General features: G+C 40.1%; 1 protein-coding gene across 3 annotated transcripts in view; it reads right to left on the reverse strand.

Annotated features, from left to right (window-relative positions):
• Positions 1–11,904: 11,904 nt before the first annotated feature.
• LOC133225650 (tRNA (guanine(10)-N2)-methyltransferase homolog) overlaps positions 11,905–24,346 on the reverse strand; it is a 42,735-nt gene continuing 30,293 nt past the window's right edge. For all 3 annotated transcript variants that reach the window (XM_061378266.1, XM_061378264.1, XM_061378265.1), the window contains 4 exons: positions 23,221–23,293; positions 22,348–22,479; positions 19,535–19,655; positions 11,905–12,487 (listed from right to left, as the gene is read on the reverse strand). In XM_061378266.1, coding sequence (XP_061234250.1) covers positions 12,356–12,487; positions 19,535–19,655; positions 22,348–22,479; positions 23,221–23,293 — 458 coding nt within the window. In that variant the 3' untranslated portion in view covers positions 11,905–12,355. The remainder of the gene's footprint in view (positions 12,488–19,534; positions 19,656–22,347; positions 22,480–23,220; positions 23,294–24,346) is intronic.

Raw genomic sequence — 24,346 nt, forward strand, 5'->3', positions numbered from 1 at the left:
ATGGAAGATATTTGCCTGCACTTTTTTAGCGAGTTTATTTGCCAGATATAGGGGAATGGACCATTAGGTATTTTTCCATCTCTAGCGTCTGTTATTCTAAATTCATCTCAGAATAGCAGCCCAGTATCCATTTGTAGCAGTGAAGGCTTAGAAAGGTAGAATTAAGCATAGATATTAAAACACAGGCAGCTGGAGCAGCCAACACGATCAGTTGTCCATATCTGGTAGACAGTAATCGGATAGTCTAGCCTTTTGCCTTTAAGACTGAAAATATCCATCACCATGGAGTGGGAATTCATTTCTAGGAGAACAAATAGAAAACTTTGAAAATAATCTCCTAGGCGTCTGCTGGAGGCATCTCACCACCTTGTCCTCTGTCTTTGTGGTGATGTGTTGCATCCTGCGGAGAAGACTAAGACAGACTCTGAAATCTTGTGATGTTTTTCTCTTCACCTTGTCACAGGTCTGCTGAGTGATGGAGAAGGATCTGAATGGTCTGTTCTCTCTGGAGTGAGAGAATAGTGTCAGCGCTGCTCTAGATTTCAGATCTGGCAGAACGTGCCTGAAGGTGACGTGGAAGAACAGTAAGTTTTAAATGACATCTCTGTTCTCATATGACTCTTGTGAAAGTCTGCCATTAATAACAAAAAGCTTTCTTAAAAACCAGATGTTATTCCTGGGTCTCTCATACTGAGTATGTCAGCACAACACTGAGTTAAACAAGGCAGGCGCTTATTTTAGATGTGGAGCGATAAGCACCAATTATTTATTTCTTTTAATGAAATTCTCTAAGTAGGTTTTAGTCCCAGCACCATTGGTGCTCACAGGCCAGCAGTGCTCCATAGATAAATCAGTCTTTCTTGACATGAGCTCTCACAAACATTTTTCTTTGGAAGCCCTAACACAGTCGGGTCTTTCGTGGAAAAACTCTTTCAGACAAGCTTTGAAGATAACTGCTACAATGAAGGATTAATTTTCTTAGTTTCCTGATCTTGATCTGTTGCTGTAGCATGGTATAAAATAAAGAGAACCTTCCTTAAAAATGACAGATAACAGCAAATGAAACCAATTGTGCAGATTACAACCTTTGAAGTTTTATTGAAGATCATATTAATTGTCCAGAAAAAAATAACAACCATTGACAAGTCCTCCTGCATTATTGCTCATGGTACCAGGCAGTTCACACAACCTGCGTTTCGTTCAAGAGAATGAGAAGTATATTGTGGACAATTACCTCATAGTGCACCGTGAATTTCCCCACCAACTTTAAAATCAGCCTTTTCTTTCACCACTTTTTCAGTTCTTGTCAGTGCTTTTTCAGCGCACTCCTATGGGTCATTGGTTCTTTCCAGTTGAAAACAAATTAATATAAATGGTGCCTGCAAGCACTAAAATATTAAATGCTGTAACAGAACTCTACAAAATTAGTAGTTTTACAGATATATCCAGATTTAGATTTATACATCCAGAACATTTTTCTTACCTGATCTCCTAGCACAGAAATTGTAAGTATTGTGAGCTGGTTGTGATCAACCCTGGAAAAAAAGATGGTAGCGTAGTTTGGGAGCTAGCCTGAGATTTGGGAGATGTTAATTTTCTTGCTCCACTATGACACTCCCGTACAATCTTGGGCAAGTCAGAAGTCTAAGATGGGAATAACGTATGTTGCATTAGGATCTTATGAGGACAAATTCATTCAAGAATACAATACACTCAAATCATAGAATCATAGAATGGTTTGGGTTGGAAGGGACCTTAAAACTCATCTAGTTCTACCCCTTCTGCCATGGGCAGGGACACCTTCCACTAGACCAGGTTGCTCAAAGCCCCATCCAACCTGGCCTTGAACACTGCCAGGGATGGGGCAGCCACAGCTCCTCTGGGCAACCTGTGCCAGTGCCTCACCACCCTAACAGTAAAGAATTTCTTCCTTACATCTAATTTAACCTCCCCTCTTTCAGTTTAAAGCCATTCACCCTTGTCCTGTCCCCCTTGTAAGAAGTTCCTCTCCAGATTTCTTGTAGGCCCCTTTAGGCACTGGAAGGCTGCTCTAAGGTGTATCCAAAGCTTTCTCTTCTCCAGGCTGAACAAGCCCAATTCTCTCAGCCTGTCTTCACAGGAGAGGTGCTCCAGCCCTCTGATCATCTTCATGGCCCTGCTCTGGACTCACTCGAGTAGGTCCATCTCTTATGTTGGGGGACCCAGAGCTGACAACATAAATAGGTAAAATAACTATGCAAGCTCTGAGGCTGGAAGCTTAGCAGGATAATTTGTAGGAAGAACGGCCACAGCTCTATGTAAAAGGAATCTTTACCCTTCATTCTTGAAGGGAGATGTTCCACGTGGGAAGATGATGGGAGGCCTCAGAGATGAATGCCTACTTGCATTTCACATTAAAAAAATGCCTTCAGGCTTCAGGCAGGATATAAATCTGGTTTACCCACTGCAGTCACACTCTTGTGTCTGCAATGTCACTCTTGTACCACTTCATTATCTCAGCATATCAAGTACAAATACCCCCCACATAGCACCTCATTTCAAACGCCTTCCAAAACTCCTCTGCTTGCTGCTCTTTGCTGGGTAACTGACTTAACCTGCTGCAGAACACTGCTCATCTCACATACTACTCAGGGTGGGATTTTCTAGGCAGTGTTTTCACACTTTGAGTCCAATTTATGTGCTGCTACTTACACCTTACCCACAAAGGTGAGGTCTGTCTCACCAAACCACACTCAGAGAGAAAAAAACCCAGCACATCATCACACCGGGTACCCAGGCATGCTCTTTGAAACACTAGGGTCAGAAAGTTTCAGTATCCAAATTAAAGGAATCCCAGGGTCCACAGACTAGGAGGAAAGAACAAATTTCTCAGTAAAAATAAGTAACCACTGGGATTCAAATCCAAACAGGACAAAGCCTAAATCAGAAACACATTATGCTCCAACAGAGCCAGTTTCACAGGGTTGGAAACTATGATGACCCAAATCAGTTTGGAAAGAGAATCTTTGAAAGGAAAACAGAAGTAATAATTAGGAGGCATTAACAAAGAGAGCACTGAACGCCTAAAGATCTACAATCACACACACACACAGAGAAAAGGAAGTCTTTGCTGCTGTGACACACAGCATGGCTGGACTTCTCTATACCTTAAACTCTCCCCAACCTGAAGAGAGGCTGCAAGTGCCCCAAGGCAGCAAATTTCTTCATGCCCCTTGGAGTTGCTAAATCCCATGGACCAAACATGGACCAAAAGCCCAGTTGCAGCTTCACTCCTGATCCTCATGGTTTCTCTGGGTTAACTTTGACACATCCTGTCTCTGGATCACAAGAAAAGAAAGCTTTCAGCAGCCAAAACATAGTTCTTAATTTAAAAGAAAAGCACAATAAAGCATAAGTTGTGAGTAAATAGCCCCCACAGGCAATACTTCTAGTTTTACTTTATCATCCTTAACTCAAAGACATGGCCAATCTGTGCTGGAAAAAGCAGCTAATTCTTTTCCTTCTTCAACCTTCCACAATTCCAGTTTAACAATGCCCACTGTGACACAAAAGACCATCAGCTGCTTGCTTTCTCCTGCCAAGAGGTTCTTTGGCAATTCATTCAGGAGCTGCAGTCTCCACAGTCAGCCTGAGGTGTAGGAGTGATGTGACAGAGACCACAGTTTCCTGATCACAGTGAGCCGATCCAGCAGCTCACCTCCAATGGAAGAAAACTCGCTGCCTCGCAGTACTCTTTCAGCAAAAAGAATAGGTTTCTGCTGGCATAGTAAGTTGAACTGGCACAAGAAGGCTCCAGTAAGAACCAGAGTCAGTGCAAGAGAGGGCAACTCTGCCGAGCACAGTGTGAGAAAAGCCAGGATTAGGGAAAGGAAAAGGCACAAACGCCCTCTCCTTTCAGCAACACTGCATTGTCACATTAGCTTCCCTGCTTGTGAAACCGCAGGCTGAGGACTTGCTGCAGAGCAATTACTCATCTGCAGAACCTTTCATGAGAATTACTCTGGTACTCCCAAGCAGGATTCGTATCTCGCCCATCAGCTCCCCAAAGCACCATACATATAAAGTAACCATCTAGTGAAAGGGGGAGTAAAATTAGCTGTACAAATATTTACATAACCCATGAAAAATGTACAAGTAGGCAGCAACTCTCAGAACTCTTAAGCCAGAAAACTGATAAGGCAGCCAAAAGGAAATAAAAGGAAATAAATTCTGTGACCACCAAAAGACACTGAGATTTGATGAGATTTCATGTTTGGGTGTTTGCTGTCCTGTGTGTTTCTTGAATTCTTGGGTGTTGCTGTATACCAAAAGCAAATTGCTTGGCTTTTGGATGGACAAAATAGGAAAAAATGAAGATGCAGAACTATTTAACAAATAATTTTATCCAACATTATATAAGCAGCAGCTGATACGCATATATGGCCTCACTGCAAACAAAGAGTTTCAGTATAACAGTAGACATCACCAGCAAGAGTAAGTCTTATATGAACAAGTCTGAATAGTGAATATCCAAGAGCTCTAGAAGAGCAGACTGACAAGCGCTCTAGACTTATTCCTCCCCATTTCCTAGAAGGAGACTAACATGACTGCTCTAGATACAGATCTTGACATGAAAGATTAGGCAAGTCAAACCTCAGCCTAGATCTTGATTGTTGGTGTGTTGCAGAAACTGAAGATATCTGGAATAAAGAGACTCTTGTGCCAGTTTTGTAAAAGACAAGGTACTGCCCTGCCAACTTGGTGTGCTGTACCAATCTCGATATGGTACCCAGTCAATGAAAGAAACCAGAAAAGAAACAGTCACTATCACTCAGAATGGGCACCTGGAGAGCAGCTTCATCAAACTTGTAGCGATTCCTGAAAGCCTGCTCTCTGAAACTCTCAGCTGCCTCAGCATGGTTGTGAAGAGAAGAATGAACCGAGCAAGGTCTTAGCAAGCTCACAAGCTTCCAGAAGGCTCTCCTGGCGAGAGGGAGGCGGGGAAGGAACATCGGCCACTTGCCAGAGATTGGTCCATCCAATTTAAAGAAATTAATGTAATTGTTTGTGGCAGTGGGAGAGCTTGCAGCTGCTGGCTCCAGGAAGCCTGGACAGCAAGGAAACACAGCGCCAACACTGTTAGAATTAAGCAAGAGAGGTGAGCACCCAGCAGCTGGGACTAGGGAAGCGGGGTGGCTTCATGGCCCTGCAATGACAGGCTTGCACACACACAGCTTTGTCATTGTGAACAGCTACTTCCCAGCATGGCAACTTGCTCTAAAATCCATGCTGGCTATTTATACGTAGAGTAGCTGGTATGAGATAGAACTTAACCCCCCCCCCCCCATCCCCCCCACCCTGCTGTCAAAACCTCACCCTGCAAAATCCAGGGGTCTGTCCTGCAAAGGGGAGTCCCCACAGGCAACTAAGCACCATTTGCCCATTCCATGCCCTGCATGCAGAAGCCTGCTACCCCAGCCCAGGCAGGGGAAGGGCAGGGAGAGCACTAACAACTGTGTCATTACACAATTATGTTTGCTTATTTTTCCCTTTTTTTTTTTTTGCCTCAGAAGATAAGAACAGTTGGAGAAGTATACACTGTGGGGCCTCAGCAGATACACTGCCAGGACTTGCTGTTTGAGGCTTTCATCCATCCAGTTTTAATCCAAATTAGTAGGAGCTTCAGAAAGGGATTCTGGCAAAGTCACAGCTGGAGAGATTTCCACCATTAATTCTGCCAGGCATATAAAAATACAATTAACAAAAAAAGAAAGAGGGGTGAGATGTAACAGTTCTTTGGCACAAACATGTTTTGGTTTGATTTTAGAGTAAAAACAAAAAAACAAAAGAAAATCTATATTTAATTAAAAAATAGCCCATATCTTTTTCTTTTTTGACATTTTTACATACGACTAAAAATGCTATTCTGTGGTGGTTATAAAACTAATTCATTACTGAGGTAGACATCTCTGCTTTATAAAGAGGCAAGGCAGCTGGGGGTGAGAGAGGAGAGGGGGTCCCTGTCTGGGGTTTTGGTCGGTCATTCCCCTAGCAAACAGTGGTAGTTTATCGAGCTCAGCCTTACAGTTTGTCAGGTCACTCCAGACAACAGCTGGACAGGGAGGCAGAACAAATGCAGGCAGTGCTTGAGCACTTGTGCACTTTCTCCCAGTATACACAAGCATATTCACCACTGTCCACCCCAGCTGCTTTGCACTGCCAGGACTGAGCAGAGGCATCATGCTGCTGAAGAAGCTGCTTTCCAGTAACTACTATCAAAGAACCACCCCATAGCATGTTACCTTTGTGACTGCTCCTGTGCAAGCCATAGAGAATAAATATGACATTTTACAAAGACCAACTTTGACTACTAATTACTGATTAAAGCAAACCAACCCCTTGTCTCATGTAATTTCATTACCTTTTTCCAGGGAGTGTCGTGCTAAGGAATAAGGTACAAGCAATGCATACAAGTGTTCTCTGTCACATACACAGTTTGAAGAGAGAGTAGAAACGTCCCAAAATTTTTCTAAATTGGTAAAAGGATGTATATTAATGACACACAAGGTTCTCTCAAAGGCAAAAGCATATGTCATAGAATCATAGAACTGAATCATAGAATAGTTAGGGTTGGAAAGGACCTTAAGATCATCAAGTTCCAACCCCTCCCACCATGGGCAGGGACACCTTACACTAAACCATGCCACCCAAGGCTTTGTCCAAACTAGTCCTGAACACTGCCAGGGATGGAGCATTCACAACCTCCTTGGGGCAACCCATTCCAGTGCCTCACCACCCTAACAGGAAAGAATTTCCTCCTTATATCCAATCTAAATTTCCCCTATTTAAGTTTTAACCCGTTTACCCCTTGTCCTGTCACTACAGTCCCTAATGAAGAGTCCTTCCCCAGCATCCCTACAGGCCCCCTTCAGATACTGGAAGGCTGCTATGAGGTCTCCACGCAGCCTTCTCTTCTCCAGGCTGGATAGCCCCAACTTTCTCAGCCTGTCTTCATACAGGAGGTGCTCCAGTCCCCCTGATCATTCTCATGGCCCTTCTCTGGACTTGTTCCAACGGTTCCAGGTCCTTTTTATGTTGAGGACACCAGAACTGCACACAGTACTCCAGGTGAGGTCTCACAAGAGCAGACTTGAGGGGCAGGATCACCTCCTTCGACCTGCTGGTCACGTCCCTTTTGATGCAGCCCAGGATATGGTTGGTTTTCTGGGCTGCAAGTGCACAGTGAAGCCGGCTCATGCTCATTTTCTCATCGACCAGCACCCACAAGTCCTTCTGCGCAGGGCTGCTCTGAATCCCTTCTCTGCCCAACCTACGGTGTACTTGTCCTACAAGTGTACAAGTGCTGCTCAGATTCTGGTTATTCTAGTCTCTGCCACAACTGTTACTGCAATAAACACACTGCACTTGCCTAGCACTTCTAATCTCAAGCTTTATGCACGCAGCTGCCATAGAACAGAACAATTTATAAAGGCATGGACTGTGGACAGAAAGGAATCATTACACCCATCACATGCATTCACACAAAGAACAGGACCACAGCTCAGTGGAGAAGACTGCCTGTGTGTAAAGGACCTATCCTAACTGAACAGATCCAACTACTCAGGATTTTCTCCACATGCCTATGCTTCATCTTTAGCCAATAATCATAGTATTTTATGAACCTTCCCTATTACTCATTAAGAACTTTCATAGCTAAACTCATCCTGGACTGAAATTACCCACTTGCATTTCTCCTGCCGCATTCAATAGAGAGAAAGATGAAGGTTTAGTCTTGCCTCCAAAATGCAGTCACCAGCATAATGCCTAGGGCTCCGTGGAAACCTCCACTACCAGTCTCAGGACAAAGCAAAGATACTCTGTGCTGTCCAGCCATGGCACTGAACATCCATCCTTAGTCACCACTCAGAGGCATCTCATCTCTTGGGACAGACTCTTATAGAAGGAAGTATTATCATTAACTGCTATGTGACTATTTTGACAGTGGTATCTCCTTATGGAGATAAGATTGTTTAGTTAGGAGTTATGTATTTGCTTAGAATTACTTACTTATCCTATCATGTACAGCAACATGAACTGTTATTTTGCACTTTATTAGTGAAAAATTTGTTTAAAAGAATCTGTGAAGAAAAAGTTTTAAATTAGAATTTTATACAGCAAGTGGCATTTTCACTAGATACTGTGGCCTCCATAATAACAGTGCTGGTTTGACAGCTTTAGGAGGTAAGATTCTTTTTTAATTTAAACCATTTTTATGTAAAGCAACAGAAATTCTGGATTAGAATCTCAGATGATCATTGACAATCATTTTATCTTTATACAAAACAGTCTCTTTTCAGCACCCAAAAATGGAATCTAAATTAATTTGGGGGGAATTTTAAATTAAGCAGAACATCCTTTCCCTACTCTGTTGTACTCCAAATACTCCTTGTCAAACCCAACATGCAGGGTTGCGGCTTCCTGTGCTAAGGTCTGCTGTGGGTTGCCAGCAATCTATAATACATCTCCTGGTTACCTTACTGAATGTATAGATGCACAAGATTGTAACAGTGGCAGAAAAGATGTTAAGATCTTCCTCCTACCAACGGATTCTATTTTTTAGCTGTCCACCTCATTTTAGCAACCTACAAGAATTAAAGAACTTCCTTGGCAAACTTGCTTTGAGGTTCAATGCCCTTAGAGTAGTGAGACAGATTGTCCTTTCTCTGGGACCTCAGGACTGATGAAGCCTTTTAGCTGCCAGAGAGCTGATGTCTCTTTTGAGTGGTGTCCTCCCCACCCATAGGCTCAGGAGAGCTGTAACTGATTAGAGGCACTGTATGAAAAAACAGCAGCCACAACAGAGTACTGCAGTGAGAACAGTCGCCAGGATACATACATAAACACAGATTTTTACAGCCTAATAAGCCAATAACAGAACACCAGAGAAATACATTTAAAAGGATAGTAGCATGGAGACAGGTAAGATATATTGTGCTGGTTTAAGTTACGTGATCACAAAAATTAACAATGTAAGACAAGGTTAAAAAAATACATTTTTTTTCCAAGTAGCAAGCAGAAGAAAAAAGCAGAGAGAGATACTGGCCTCTTCATTCTCCTGGGCACCCACAACTCTTTTCAAGGGCAGGGAAGAAGTTTCCAGACTGAAAAGACAGTCTTGTTCAACTCTGGACCTCAGTTTAAACAGCAGATGAAACTAAGCAGCAAAGAAAGAACACATTTGATTTTTATTCTCGGCTTCTGTAAAGGGGTGAAAAGGAGTCAAGAAAGTGAAACATGGTGGTATGGGAGCTGTGCCAGCAGAGAACAACCTTTGCCTTTTGGAGGCTTCATCATCCTCCTGTCAGCTAACTACAGAACTGCTTGTTGTCCAACAGGAAAACCCATAACAACTGTGTGTTATCTGCTCCAGTCTTTCCCATGTCAACTGGACATTTCTGTCTCTGGAAAACCTGTGGCCAGAGAACAGTGTGAAGTCACAGGGTCATCATCGCTGTGGCACCCTTCTCTCATGCTCTCCATATGTTTTTATTTGGGGTTTTTTGTTTTAAAGAGATGAAGCATCAATACAAACAGCACTGGTTGTCACAGCAGCAACAGAAAGCATTGGTTTTTTATTTCCAGGTCTTGTTTCCATGTGGGTTCTCCAATACTAACATGAGCTGAACTCATATTATAAACTTTTCCTTCAAAGACATTATCTAGGTCTTTTTCTTCAACACCTTTGCCTATTTCTACAGAATTTGTCACTCCCTGTTATCTGTAAGACCTCATCAAACCTTGACCTTCTGTCAAATTTGTTCAAATTGGCACTAATTACAAAAAGCATTAGAGCAAAAGCACACAATTAATGCAGAGAAAAATCTGTTACTGCTACTTTTCTACTTCTTCTTCCCAGATACATGAGAGGATTGGCATCCATGAATGCCACCACCACCAAGCAAAGGGATCCAATGAAAAGAGGGGGCTCTTTCCCTTTCTTGCCTCCACAAATCACTCCCCACAGCAAGAGACAGCCTCTGCCCATACAACCTCGCAGCCGTTTCCAGCTCCTTCCTCCCTTCATCTCATTTGCTGCAGCGCAACAAAGCACTCCAAAAATAACATTTATTTTTCAAAACTGGAAAATGGCACAAACCGCCCCACAGGAGAGAATGACAACGGCATGAGTTCAGCGCGGGCTCGTGAACGGACATTCCCTGCCAGGGACAGGAAACTGGAACCTCACAGAAAGAGACTGAATGGAACCAGATCGAACAAAGCGCCAGAAACCACGGCCATCGATGGCCAAAACCTGCCGAAAGGATAACTCACCTGCCTGTCAGTCCTTCACTACAGCGAGCACAACTGTGTCACAGCTCTACAGCCATAAACGCCTCCGCCTTGCAAGTCTGCACGTACAATAGCCTGGAGCATGCATATGAAGTGAGGAGAAATTTGAAGATGAGAAATATTTCCGACTTACAGCTTTAAAAGTGGGGATCAGCAGGGCTTGAATGTTCGATTTCAATCCTAAACTATTTTGATTAGTGGATGTTGATGCAGTATCTCAAATGCACTTACAGTTTCTGTTCAAAATAGTATCCTTCAGTAATGATAGAGCTGTTATGTATGAACTGCTAGACAGAGGCCACACCATTGCTGCTCAACGGACTGAAAGTTGGACAAGGCAGAGGAGGAATAAACTAAATCATTCTCTTTGAACAGACAGAGCCAGGTTTGCCAATACCCTACATCTTGTATAACCATTTAGACCATGTCTATGTAGGGTAACTTTTATGAAAATGAAGTTATAAATGCATAAATCCATCTAGAAAAATTCCTTACCTATGAAGAACAGAATGTAATTTTAATTTGTAAAGTAATAAAAGCTGAATGCCAAATTGTAATGCTAAAATTGAAGTCAGAAGTTGTACGAAGACAGGTTTTCAGAAGCAGTAATTTTTTGATGTAATATTTGAAAGTGATCAATTCAAATTCTGCTTTAGAAAAATGTTCTGAGCTTTGATCCTGCTCCAAGTTTAGCCCAGAATAACTATTATACAGCTGACATTAAAAGTCTCAAAACAAAGTGATTTATAATGGAAACACAGAAAATAAATCACTATTTCAGAACTTCCCAACACACCACATATTAGATCCAGAAGGTCAGACAAAGTTGTCATTGAGCATGTGAGCTCTCCCTGCTGCAGTGAGGACAACACACAGAAAAGCAAATTGAGTTAATGAACTCAATCAGATATACAGAGTGACTCGTGCTTGAGAGGCACTTAAAGATTATAATGTACCAAAGACTGCAACATGATCATAGTTAGTGACTTGCAGCAAGTTGAGAAGCAAGGCTTCCTCTGGCTGGAGCATGCAGATACATTCACCAACGCCCTGCTGAAGAATATTTGACCATACCTGACCCCCAAAATAAGAAGAGCCATTAACATCCTGAATTAATGGGCTTAGTGATTTTTCAAATGAGGTATTTTCATGATGGACATGGTGTGGATTCAGCAAAGTTTGCCCTTTAACAAATACAGTTCCAATTTCAAAGCTTTGATTAGGCTTAATACCATTAGGGAAGCATTACTGATTTTATGCTGTTGTTGTTACTGCTTTAACTATCAATTTCTGAACCAAAAATTGCAGACAGTTGGCTTGACCAAGAGTCAAGGTTTAGGAATGCAAAAGCAAATCCAAGGTACAGATGAGCTTCAGATGTGGACAGCCTTCACAGGGTTGAACAGGCTCTCCAAAGTTTGTCAGGTCACAGAGGCTTTTTTTTTTGGGGGGAGGGGGAGGTGTGTGTGCACATGCACACACATTTGTTTCTTTGTGTTTTTTGTTTGGTTTAAACACTTCTGGCCTCAGCCAGGGCAACTGGAATTCATACGAGCAGTTACTGCATGCAACAACTAAGAAAAACTCACAACAATCTTTTGGTTTATTGTATACCATGTACAAAAAAGCAAAACAAACGAAAATGATCATCTTAATAAGCAATCGTTAATCACCACCACGTGTGCCTGAAACAGCCAGATGTTTACAGTTTAAGAAGCCAAATAATACTACTACTTTTTTGTAAACACTAATGGTGAAAGAACAGTAATAATGGTTTTAGTCAATCATCATTAGTACTTGAAAGTACAAATATAAATTAAATAAGACTCAAAAAACTTGTACAATAAAATCTGCTATAAACAAAGCTAATTAAAAAGAACTGCTCTCAACCTGTGTTGTGGGTTTCATCTTGTTTTAAAATGTTTATTTTTCTGAAGTATCCAAATGAATGTTCATATCCAGATGTCCTTACCAAGAAACACGACCTTCATTCTTTCCTCATTTTTTAATCTATTTATATTATATTTTACTTTTGATTGTCTTTTTCTTCCTTGGCAATCCTCTTTGTCACACCACTGAAATACTTCTCACGGAAAGAATTGTGTCCCCTGTAAGGCAGATATTGTCCATCCAACAAGTAAGAGTTCTGATCTTGATCCTGCACGGTATCAAAACACAAGCATTAGATTTTAAGGTAGTACGTTCAGCATGTATTGACATTGGTTTTCCTCCAGCCTTTTTCAACCAAATACAATCAAAAACAAAGCTGGTTTTTGGTTGTTTTTTCATTTGGTTTGGTTTGGGTTTTTGTGGGGGTTTTTTGTTGTTGGGTTTTTTTTTTTTTAACAGTTCAATGGCAAACGTTTAAGTCACTAGATTGATTAAAAATATTACAATGCTAAGGCTTCTACTAGGATTAACAAGAACACATACATTCTCCTGCAAAGTCTTAAAATCTAACAGAAATGAAAATCCGTATGCAATGAATACTCATTTGACACTGATCAAATACAAGCTGTAAGCAGATAAGGGTTTTTTTACTGGTTATTTTGGGATTCTATGTACTCATTCAAATTTTCATGATTCTACCCTGTACAGCAAAATGATGCAAGTGTTCTATACCAAGCAGCTGAAGTTTTAACAGCGCTGCATCACTGGAAATATCTCATCTGACATCACCAGGACCCACTCTTTGGATGAATGAATGAGAGCAGAGGTATGCTGCCATGCAGACTTTTTATGAAGAAAAATATAGGGATAAGTTTCCAGAAAAACATACCATCTGGATAATTCAATCACTCAAACGTTTGTGGAAGGCAGAAACAAACAGAACACAGGTGGCTAAAAGGAGTTCCTACAGTTACTGAAGCACAACCAGAAGATTTTTTCTTGTTCAGTATTCATGTACTTTGGAAAGTTAAAGTTGACACACTAAATTCGTACACATAATACCCATAACACCTATCTGACATCAGCCAGGAATGTTATACATACAAAAGTCTAGTTCATATAGTGGCTTTATACAATTAAGATACTTGTCAACTAATGTTATCAATACTGTAAGATAAACAACACATCATATTTTAATCTGAGTGCTGACAAAAACCAATGGCAACTTTTAAAGACAGTTTTACACTTATGGTTGATGTCAGTTTATTATGTTCAATAGCAAGATGGAACTGTGATAAACAGCCTCACACAGGACAACTGAGCTGCGCAAAGAAAAAACAAAAACAAGCGTACGAGAAAATGAAACCTCCATTCCACTAAATGTTTCAGAGTTATTTGTTCATGTCTAAAAACAAGGTTACTGTGGAATGCTTTAGAGTAAGTAGTAGGAACATGGTGGTACATTTAAGTCAGTATTTTCATATTACAAAAGTATTACTATGCAAGGATGAACTAAATCCTAGTGGACAATCTTCCCTTTAGCTCTTTTGTAGCCTTTCCAGTCTTCCACCTAGCAAGACCAACATCTCATCTTGCTCTGGATATACTAATTCACATTCTAAAGGAGTGAAACAAAAGGTTTTTCAACACAGCAAGATGTCTGTGTGCATGTACAAAAGTGCCCTCTTCTGGACACAATGAAATATTCCTCTGAAGCAGTTCTCATCTACCACCCTAACAGATAATTTAAGCATGCCACCGACTTAAATTAGCCTACTGTATGTTAAATGTCATTGGATACGTAACATGTAAAGCATGTACACCTGTAGCAGCAAATTAGTTCTATTTAAATACTGCACTGTTGGAAAATTACCTCAGTAAACCCACTGCAGACATAGCACTATCTGTGGTCTTTTGGTCACCTCTGAGAGACTGCCATCTCCAAGACTGATTATCAACATACTTTTAACATGCCCATGGGAAGCCTGGGAGGAAGAATACTACAGACAGACAGGTAACAAGGAGGATTTAAGACACACTCCTTTCACAGCCAGCACCCATTTCTCCAGGTCTCTTATACAGGACCACTCTGAGGAAAAGAGCACTTCTTATTCCCTTAAATCTGCAGGTCAGAAATCCTTCTTTGACCTAAACATATAATTTTATACCTTTGGGATGTCTTTTAACAGTAATTCTACATAATTTGCTTGTTTTGAGAAAAGGATGGGATATTTCACTCTGAAGGATAATAATATATGTATGGGTCAACGGTATTCTAACATAAAAATTAATCCCACAACCTCTTAAGAGGTCACACATCTGTACACCATTCATCTTGATTCCTTAAGTAACAAACGCTGATTCAAGGTGAAGGGAGTAAGGAAGAAAGGCATCATCCCTCTGCCCCCAAGCTGGTTAGAGCAAAAAGAGGATACAGTATGTGAGAGAACAAACTTTAAGCTAAACACAGCTGTAAGAGGAGCATCCGCATTCATCAAACGGAAGCAGGTTTGGGGCATCACTACACAGCAGAATCTACTTTGTAAATCCAGGCCTCATCAAAACTATGCAAATCACCATTCACTAGATGAGAAGAGATCTGCAGTCAGGCATGGATTTCATGGAAGAGGTTACAAAAGAAGCTCCTGGCCCACACCACAGTAATTCCACTGTGAGAGCTCCTTTTCCCTACCTCTTCCCTGTACAGACTTGACTGCCCCATAGAAAGATGGCGTTGCTTTAAAGAAAAATAACAGATTGGGAATTACTTCTCAAAAAGAGAGAAAACAAAGTAAGAAATCCCAAACTACCTGTAGATGCCACTCTATTGACATTTACTAGTCAAAACAGTCATGGGCAATGTTCATTAGGGTTCACTGCCCATAGAGAATGTTCATCAATGTTCATTGCCCATAGAGAACTGATCAAAGTAAAAGGAATTCTTGGATTTCAGAGACTAACAATTTTGGAACAATATCTAACTTAGGGTATTTGATACCTACACAGGAAGCCAAATGGTTACAATTTGAACACCAGGGATAGGATGGATTTAACTCTACATAGGTAAGAACTTGTCAGAAAATAAACTTCATGAAACAATTTGTTGTGACTATTTACACTGTAATTTGCCTGGCCATCAGGCACCATCTCATTTCAATAGGGAAGCCAGTCAAACATCCTTAGTTTGCATAGCATAAGTTGGTAGAATATGCATTCTAAATATCTGACAGGAATGTTTTACAGTAAGAGAAGATCCCTTATGGAGGGTGGCAGTGTCAGTACTGCTTGTGATACACAGCTGAATGTAGAGACGAGTAGCATCATTTTCCACTTACTTCCTTTGAAACAACTGTACATAGTTTTCAAAGCATGAAGTTTGCAATTGGTTATTCAACAGAAAACAGTGAAACTTCCCAAGAAATCATTTCTACATCTGATCAGTAACGATCAGCCTGCTTGGCACTAGGCCAGCTCCTTCCCTAGTCTGACAGCACTACCAAGATGACAAAGACTTCTTTCTTTGCAAAAGTCAGAAGAACTGAAGTAATTTGTTAATCACTGGTGATTCTTTATCATCATCTTTGGTTCTCACTTTGAATAATTTAAGCTCTCAAAACAGCAGGCTAATTGCTAACAACAGTTATCACGTTAAACTTTTGCTCTGAAATGTTTTATGACGACTTTGTGACAACTGAAAACCAACGAGGCTCTTGTCAAAGTGCATGCTACCAAACTGCTTCTAGCTAATTTGAGTTTTCAACTCAACACTTACTTGCTCTAACGACAACACTAAAAAAGGTGTGACGTATTTCCAATAAATAATGAAGGAGTTGGAAGAAAGAGGAGAAAGCTTAAAGATAACAAGGAAGCTTTATTCTTCCTTAGATCTTGGCAGATATTAAGTGATACTGTAAAGGTTTATATGAATCTAGCATGACACAGTTCAGCCACCGGGCAATTACCCATATTCAGGTTTTGTTTAAAAAAACCTAGAAATCTTCTTAGCCTTATCACAGCTTCCTACCACCCTACATCTGGTGCTGGACAGTAGCTATAGAAACCACTTGTACTAATGTTATAGAGCTATAAACAGTACAGAGCAGCTTCCAAATCAGGGACAACAGGGTCATATCCAGGAACAGACACTGCTAAATTCAGTAGAAAAAATTCTGCACCAGTAACAAGTGACCATGTGACGGGAAATGTTTGACCCATTCAGTATGGTGGATTTCTATGCCTGATGCTCCAGAGTCCTTTCATAGGCTTTCATATGCTCAGAGCTCATCCCTCAGTCAAATTCTGTTTCACCTTGCTGCAGAATTTCTAGGTGTCCCTCTTAGTCCTTGCCAGTTACAGACCTATCCTGCATTATTTTTTATATATTTTTTTTTAGAAGTCCAGATTAGAAACTTCAGAACCAGGTAGCATTTACCAGCCACACAGATTTCATGTATTTCTGTAAGACAGCCAGCAGAGGAATGAAACAAATAATTCAGCAATAGCTGTAATAATTCAACATGGGGAAATCAACAAGCCTCAGAAAACAAAGGCAGACATACTGTTGGAAAGCACAGAAACACCAAACAACCCTACAGGTAAACATTGTTAATAAGTTCACCCCTTCAGAAAACAGTTGGCTGACAGATTCCCAAGAGCCCTTGTGGTAAATAGTGCTGTAGGTTTCCATAGTCCAATTTTCCTACTGATAAACCACTTACTAGTTATTTGACATAATTAGGACAGTTCAAATCTAGGTGGCATAGACTGAAACCTGTCAGCCTTACACAACTGTATTTTTAAGGCTTTTGAAAAATAAACTGGCACAATGGAAGGTATGCTTTTCTTTGATTCGGGCTGTAAGGGCTGGTTCAAACCTCCTCTGACCTGAAGCAATAGCTACTCAGCCAACAGCTTTCCAAACTTCTGCTACCACTGTATTTCAGTTCTTACACAGGAATGAATGCCTACAGTTTTTGGAGAGCTGAACGGGTGTTTTTATTGCTTAAAAAAAGCCTCCCTTCACAGTTCAATGAGGGCAGCCTCACATACAGTCTTGCCAGCTATAGTATCAATTAGAAAGTTTAATTTCAGGTTTAGAGGAATACTGGGGCAATTCGTACCCATTTGATATCAGAAGGGACAATAATGTCCATAGAAAGAAATAATACATTAGGCTAGTAAGCTTTCACCTCGTATCACTTCTGTTTTGTTCCTCTCCTGCTCCACACTCCAGTTCTTCACTTCTCTAAGTCTTCTGCCTTCTGAGTTTTAGAATACTAAAAAAGTCACTAGCTAGCTACTGCATTAACTTTTATTATTATGACTATAATTTAAGACTGGGGAGGAGGGGAGTTACTAATGACCACCATGGCTATCCAAAGAAGAGCCTTAAATGTTAAAAACCAAACAACTCTTCTGCTCAGACTGTCCACATTGGAAAAGTCTGTTCATATCAACACCGTGCTCAGTAAGAAATCTCCTTCCAGTTGCTGTGATTTCATCATAAACTTAAGGAGAACAGACTGGATGTTCACAAGACGGTGACTTTTTGCAAGGTTTTTAATCCGAGTTTTATGATCTTCATGCTTATGATGAATTAGGATAGATCAATACTTCAACTAGACATACTCACTTTTTACATTCACTCTGGTCTCCTTTATATTGCAAGCACAAGCAAATTGCACCACCAATTTCACATTTAGTAACTAACTGAATTCATCTCCAGTTAAGAGTTTAGGGTGTTAATAGTGGAATTGAATTTGCTGTGAAATCTGCAATTCATTATTGGTGGCATCACTGGGGAAACCAAAGGACTGCATAATGAGACTACACAATTTGTAAAACTTCTTAGCCACTTGCAAGTACTACATTAAGCTGAATTAAGAGGCATTTGAGAGTGCCTGTTAAAAACCACTCTAGTAAAGCAGACAGGAACTGTCTGGAAATGCAAACGTTTGTATATTCATAAATATTCACTTTTTGGGGGGGGGGAGGGGGAGAAAACCAAATAAAGACCCAACTACTGAATTTTAGTCATATCTGGGGAGTCAGAATATCCAATTCAAAGATTGCTCAGGATATTAAGACAGGAAAAAACATTCCAGATAAGGGACACTCAGCAGGAAAATCCTTGATAGCTAAACAAGAAGACCCTAAACCAACCCACGCTAGCTAAGGAGTCAATATGTATATTGTTAATTAGACAAGTTTTGCATCATCAGAAACTGCGCATGGGTCTTGGTATCTTTAAAATATTTAAAAGACATCTGGAGTCCTGACTGTACACACCTGCACAGCTTTATCTAAGCAGTAAGCCTGCCAACAAGACTCAGGTGTTCAGAGCTAAACACTTCCAGGCGCAAACCTGTCAAAGCATGTACTGAAGAACAGGTGATGCACAAAACAAGAATAACAAATGATGAAAGTCTATTCACAGAAGGGTGGATATATTTTTTAAATCAGAACATGTTATCCTACAGCCCTGGCAGTAATAAAACTCCTGCGGAAAATTCCTACGAACACCCTAAGACACACATGTCAAAAACTTACCCTCTTGGTTTGCTACTGGTGAAGTTGGCAGCTCTGGCTCTGAACTCCACACAGCATTAAAAAAAAAGCAGGTTCTGCTTGAGAATCTCAGTCACCATTAACAATATGAATGCAGCACTGAAACCCTGCTGTGTTACTAGTGCAAGCACCATGCAGACACAGCAGCCTGACCATTTCCTGTCATTAAAAATAGCTCTTCCAACTGACAAGGAATATACTAAAAACACTTGTTCACTGTTTGCATGTGTTTTCATTAGGAATTTGCTTCACCTTTGTTTAGTATCACTTTTAACAGTATAAGGCGATAGAAGCAGCAAGAATGGAAGAAGACTGAATGAAATATTCCCTGATCCTCAAAGAATAAAGCACCTTAGGAGAGGTACTTAGTGTGTCCCAAAACAAACAAAAAAAGCCAATGTATTTCTGTACTTATGTCACTCTGTGAAAGGGGTTCACAGACCTCAGTTTTCCAAGCAAAGCACATGCAATTTTCACAAGTAACTAAGTTTGGAAATTTCTTTTATATTATTAAGCAGCCTGCTCAGGATGAAAACTTTATAAAAAACTGAGGAGAAAAAGGAAAAGACCAAAACTAAAACAGTCCCTTAAATCACTACACAAGAAATGTGTGGCAATTTTATAAAAGCACTCTCCTCATAAAACACCCAAGTGTGATAGAAATAAGGATCAAATGCTGAACAGCATGAACTTTTCCTGAATGCAATAGCTCCTATTTTATACAATATAAACAAGAATTCAAACTTACCTTGAATTCTTTCACCTTTTCCATGGTTATCAGGCGCCTTGATGTGTGGCTGGAAAGCATCTGCTCACAGTTGCTAATAAGTTTCAGGCACGGGTGGTGGGGAATGATCTCTTCTGTATATCTGGAAGAAATAAACATTCATAGAGCTGTAAGCTCATGAGCTGGAAGTCTTGCATCTGAAACAAAATTCATACAGATTCTTCACAAAATGGCTTACACTAGAAAGTTGATATACATTTTAATCTGATTAAAGAAACTCAGGTATTGGTGATCGAGAGTTTTTACATCATAAATCCCAATCATCTTGTGACAAATGTGTAGAATAAATTAAAACCTCACAGTAGAAAGAACACCCCCCACCCCACCCCCATATTCTACATTTCTGGCATTTCTTAAGAATAACAGTGAGGTATTGAACAAGAGAGACAATACCAAATACGGACTCGAAATTAGGAAAAACCCCAAGCAGTACTACTTCTTCACATTGTTCTCAAATTTGCATATCACAAAACAACCTTTGAGTTACTTCTCATGTGTGTAATCAAGTCACTACTTCTGCCAGGTGAAGTCAGAACACGCTTTTTGACAAAGGAGAATCAAATTAATTCTCAACTGTTTTTTCTGTTAGATAAGACTTTTGATGCATCTATTACCACCAAACTGCCTCCTTCTCTTACAAAGGCAGGCACCTGCCACAACATCTTAAAAAGTTTCTCTTCATGACCACATAAAAGCCTGACTGCAAAGGAATTAAAAGAATTTAGACTCAACAATGATTTCAATGTCAGATTGAAAGAGTAAACTTCGGAGTGAGATGCTATCTTACAGAGGGAGAGATCATTATCACTTTGTTAAAAAGCCTTGTCTGTTAGCATCAATGCATATATTTCTACATTCTTTCAGGTAAAACTCAGAACATTATCAAGTAAGAAACATAGTAGCTTTGTTTTTAATTTAAGGTAATACACAAGATCTCAAATAACACGAATCTGATGGCAGGTGTTGCCAAATAATATCTGATAACACTACATATTAGTAGACAGTATCTTGCCTTCCCCCCACATACCTGATGTTTGTTCCTGTGTTCATCGTGATAGCTGAAATTAAAGTGACTATACTAACATTCTGTGCAAATATAGGGACTTCAGTGTTTCAGTTGTATGTACAAATTCACTTTTTAAGAGGCAACCCAAATAGAGCTTCAGAAAGCTGACATCCCCAAAACAGCAACTAAAGTAGAACCAGAACATGCAGTTCATAGTTCTCTAAAGTTAAACCTTTATACTGCTGTACTGAGGAAGCATGCTCTTACCCATGTTCAATGAGCAGACAAAAAGCTCTGGCATTTTGACAAACTCTGCTATTTTGAGAATAAACTCAGTAATTCCAAAAAGAGGTTACTGACACGGCAATCTAAGAACTCACAACCACGCATGTTCAGTCAGAGTTAAGCACATACAGCCAGACATTTGGAACAATTAGCTATAATACTGTTAATGGCATTCACTGTTTTGTTTGTGAATATTCTTACAAGATAAAAAGCTTCTGATACCAATTCGATCACTAAAAAGAATGCAAGCTACTAAGTGCATTCTTCTGTTAGGGAAGCATATTACAGAAATGGCTACTTTTGACTTCCCAATTTTCAAAACTGCATGTGATAATTATACATAGGGCAGTCACAACACATTTCCATGGTGAAACCGGGGACAACAACCACCTTGTAAGTATGGTTTGACTGTGCATAAAAACACATGACATCACGTAAGTTACCTTCAGAGCACATCTACACCTTGAAGATACTTAGAAACAGCTACTGTACATTACCTTCTCACTTTACTGTGAAACAGTTTCTGGAAAAAAATAAACCCACAATCCCCCCCCCTCCCCAAACCTTAGATAAGAGATGCTGAAGTAAGGTATGCAAACAGGTGTGTCTCCTTTCAAACCCAGCTTTAATCTCAGGCTGCACTACTGAGCAGACAGCATCTGCTGACCTCTCTCATCCTTAACAGGGCTGCTCCCCTGTGCTTCTTGCCTCTCACTGCCATCTCTTGGTCCCTTGGCTTTTGATTTCTCAGAAGAAAGATAAATTATTACTGACAAGCCCCAGGCCCAAGAATGTTCTCTTACAGGACCTTGTCATGCATCTCTATCAACTACTCTACTAGAAACACATATTAATAACAGCCTTGCCACTATCTTAGAAATCTATCTGCACCTTGAAACTAATTTTCTAAGTTTAAACCTAAACCCATTAGACATGCATTTGCAAGGACAGGTGAAGGCTTTTTCTTTTTGGTAATAGTAAGGAATTATCTCCATCTAAAAACCTTATTTAAAAATCTGCTTTCCCTTATATGAAATTTTAAAATATGAAGTCTGAGCACTACTTTCAAGTGCTAGTACTGTGGAAGTTCCAGCTGTACTACGCCTCAAAAGAAAGCACAGTGAGAAGACCTGAAGAGGCCTACAAGAAAGCTGGAAAGAGGCTTTTTACAAGGCCATGTGATGATAGGACAAGGGGCAATGGCTTTAAACTGAAAGAGGAGAGATTTAGATTTGATATTAGGAAGAAACTCTTCACTGTGAGGGTGGTGAGATACTGAAACAGGTTGCCCAGAGAAGCTGTGGCTGCTCCATCCCTGGCAGTGTTCAAGGCCAGGTTGTACGGGGCTTGGAGCAACCTGGTCTAGTGGAAGGTGTCCCTGCCCATGGCAGGGGCATTGTAACTAGATGAGCTTTAAGATCTCTTCCAACCAAAACCATTCTATAATTCTATGGTTCTACATACCAGAAACAAGAATACATACTCAGGCCTGTATATCGGCAGCCAGTAAACTAATCTTCCTCCCAACACCAAATACTCTGCTGCAAACTTCAATAGGTCAAAAAAGATGTCACTCAGATGATAACTGGATGAAACGAAGATGTGATTTTCTGTGCTAAACAAAAAAAGTTTACAAGTGTAAACATAAAAGCTCAGGCAAAATCTACATTTTTAATTAAAAATCCCCAAACCCAACAAAACTACACAGAATAGCACTGTGATCTGTAAAACTACAGGAGTACAACCTTCTACACAGCTTCTAATATGAGGAATATGACTTCCCAAATTCCCTACTGGGTCTTTAGACTATCATCTTTATTGCTCATGGAAATCAAAGACTCAGAAGCATACTGGGAATAGTTATTTTGCACAGTCCCTTTCTTAAGGGCAATTCAGAGTAAAAGACAGAAGACAAGGAAGGCCAGGCAGCCGAGAAGCCATATGTTATCTCTGAAGAGAAAGGAGCAGTGGAAATCCAAGAAAGAAGGCTAAGGTAAAATAAAAAAAAATAAAAAAAATGGAGTTATTCTATTTTAGCCTGATTTTGCATTGTGCATAGACTGAGGGGAACTTTAAGAATGGGAAACACAAGGCAATTAAGGCTCAAAGAGAAATAGGATTTGGAATCTGATCACAAGCAAATGATAAGCAGGGAGAACAAAACCAGGAGGATTTCAGGAAGTGACATGTTAATTTTGCAAACAGAGCAGAATGAGCTTTTGCTCTTTATTTATTATCACTACCTCTATTTTTTTAACTGCTGACGGGCAAGCAAGAAGTAATAATGATTCTAAAACTGTGACTGGCTTTCCATGAAGACATTTATATTCTACAACAGACAAGACAGCTCACCTACCTTTTTTCAGCTGTCCTAACTGTTTCCTTTTGTGAACCCGTTCTGCGAGTAGCTTCTCTGATACCATATGGTGCTATACAAAGCAAATGCACAAGGCAGAGATGAGAACCTCACTCTTTGTTCAAATAACGTAGTTATATTAGACATATACAACAGTGCACAAACTGTGCTTATACAAAAGCTCTTACAAAGTAGAAGGGTAATTTCCTCAAGATCTATTAGAAGTTCCTTGCTCAAAAAGGTTATTTTAAAACTGTTTCAAAGAAAGCCCTTCAGCTGTAAGGCACTTCTAGCAGCCTAGGTGTTTACTGCTCTAGAAAGGACAACGCTTTTCTGTTTTGTTCATTAAAAGATATTCCTTACTTTTCCAACATGTGACTAACAATCTCATCTTTTGTTTGACAGACACAAACATCTCCCCTGTAGCACTTAGCTATACATTTTTCAAAATGAAATGATATATATTGGAATTTCTTGCCAACATATTACAGAAATGGTAAGACAGGTAACAAAAGCCAGAGATGGCTTTTTCTTTTGCATTTTTACACATTTTCAATAGCATAACATACTTCATGTTGAACACGTCTGGTTGTGTGAGTCTTTTGTCAGCATCATGGAAGCACCAATATAACCATTTTGCAAATGAAGAAGTTGTGACACAATTCACAAACTTAGTTCTAAGCCATATTAATATTCTACATTGCCTTATTGCCAAATAAAAATTAGCAGGCAACCCACAAAGCTGCACTCCCTATATTCCTCATTAATATGAATGTGTCATCATAACAGCCAGCACCAGAGAACAGAAATTGCTGTATCTAGGTCTTTTATTTATTCTCTTAGCCTCTACTCCCTCTCACACATAACAAATGGAGTTAAGTACAAAAGATTTCTAAAAGAGTGAAGGATCATTTCAAACTGCTGGTGTGCCTAGTAGTTAAGTGTACCAAAAATACACTAAAACTTTCTTCCTGGAAGCATTCCAATAAGCACTTAAGTCTCCAGAAGTCCATCAGAGCTGCATGGCCGATTCCAGTGTGCTGCAGTTCAAATCTTAACAGCAACATGGAGCATTCTCATAACAAGCCTCTGTGCATCAGTAAAGTTATGCCTTTACTGAATGAGA

Source organism: Neopsephotus bourkii, unplaced genomic scaffold (genome assembly GCF_033783945.1).
Source record: "Neopsephotus bourkii isolate Nb327-2 ecotype Australia unplaced genomic scaffold, CSIRO-AGI_Nbou_v1 NB_1765, whole genome shotgun sequence".
NCBI classification, from domain to species: Eukaryota; Metazoa; Chordata; class Aves; order Psittaciformes; family Psittacidae; genus Neopsephotus; species Neopsephotus bourkii.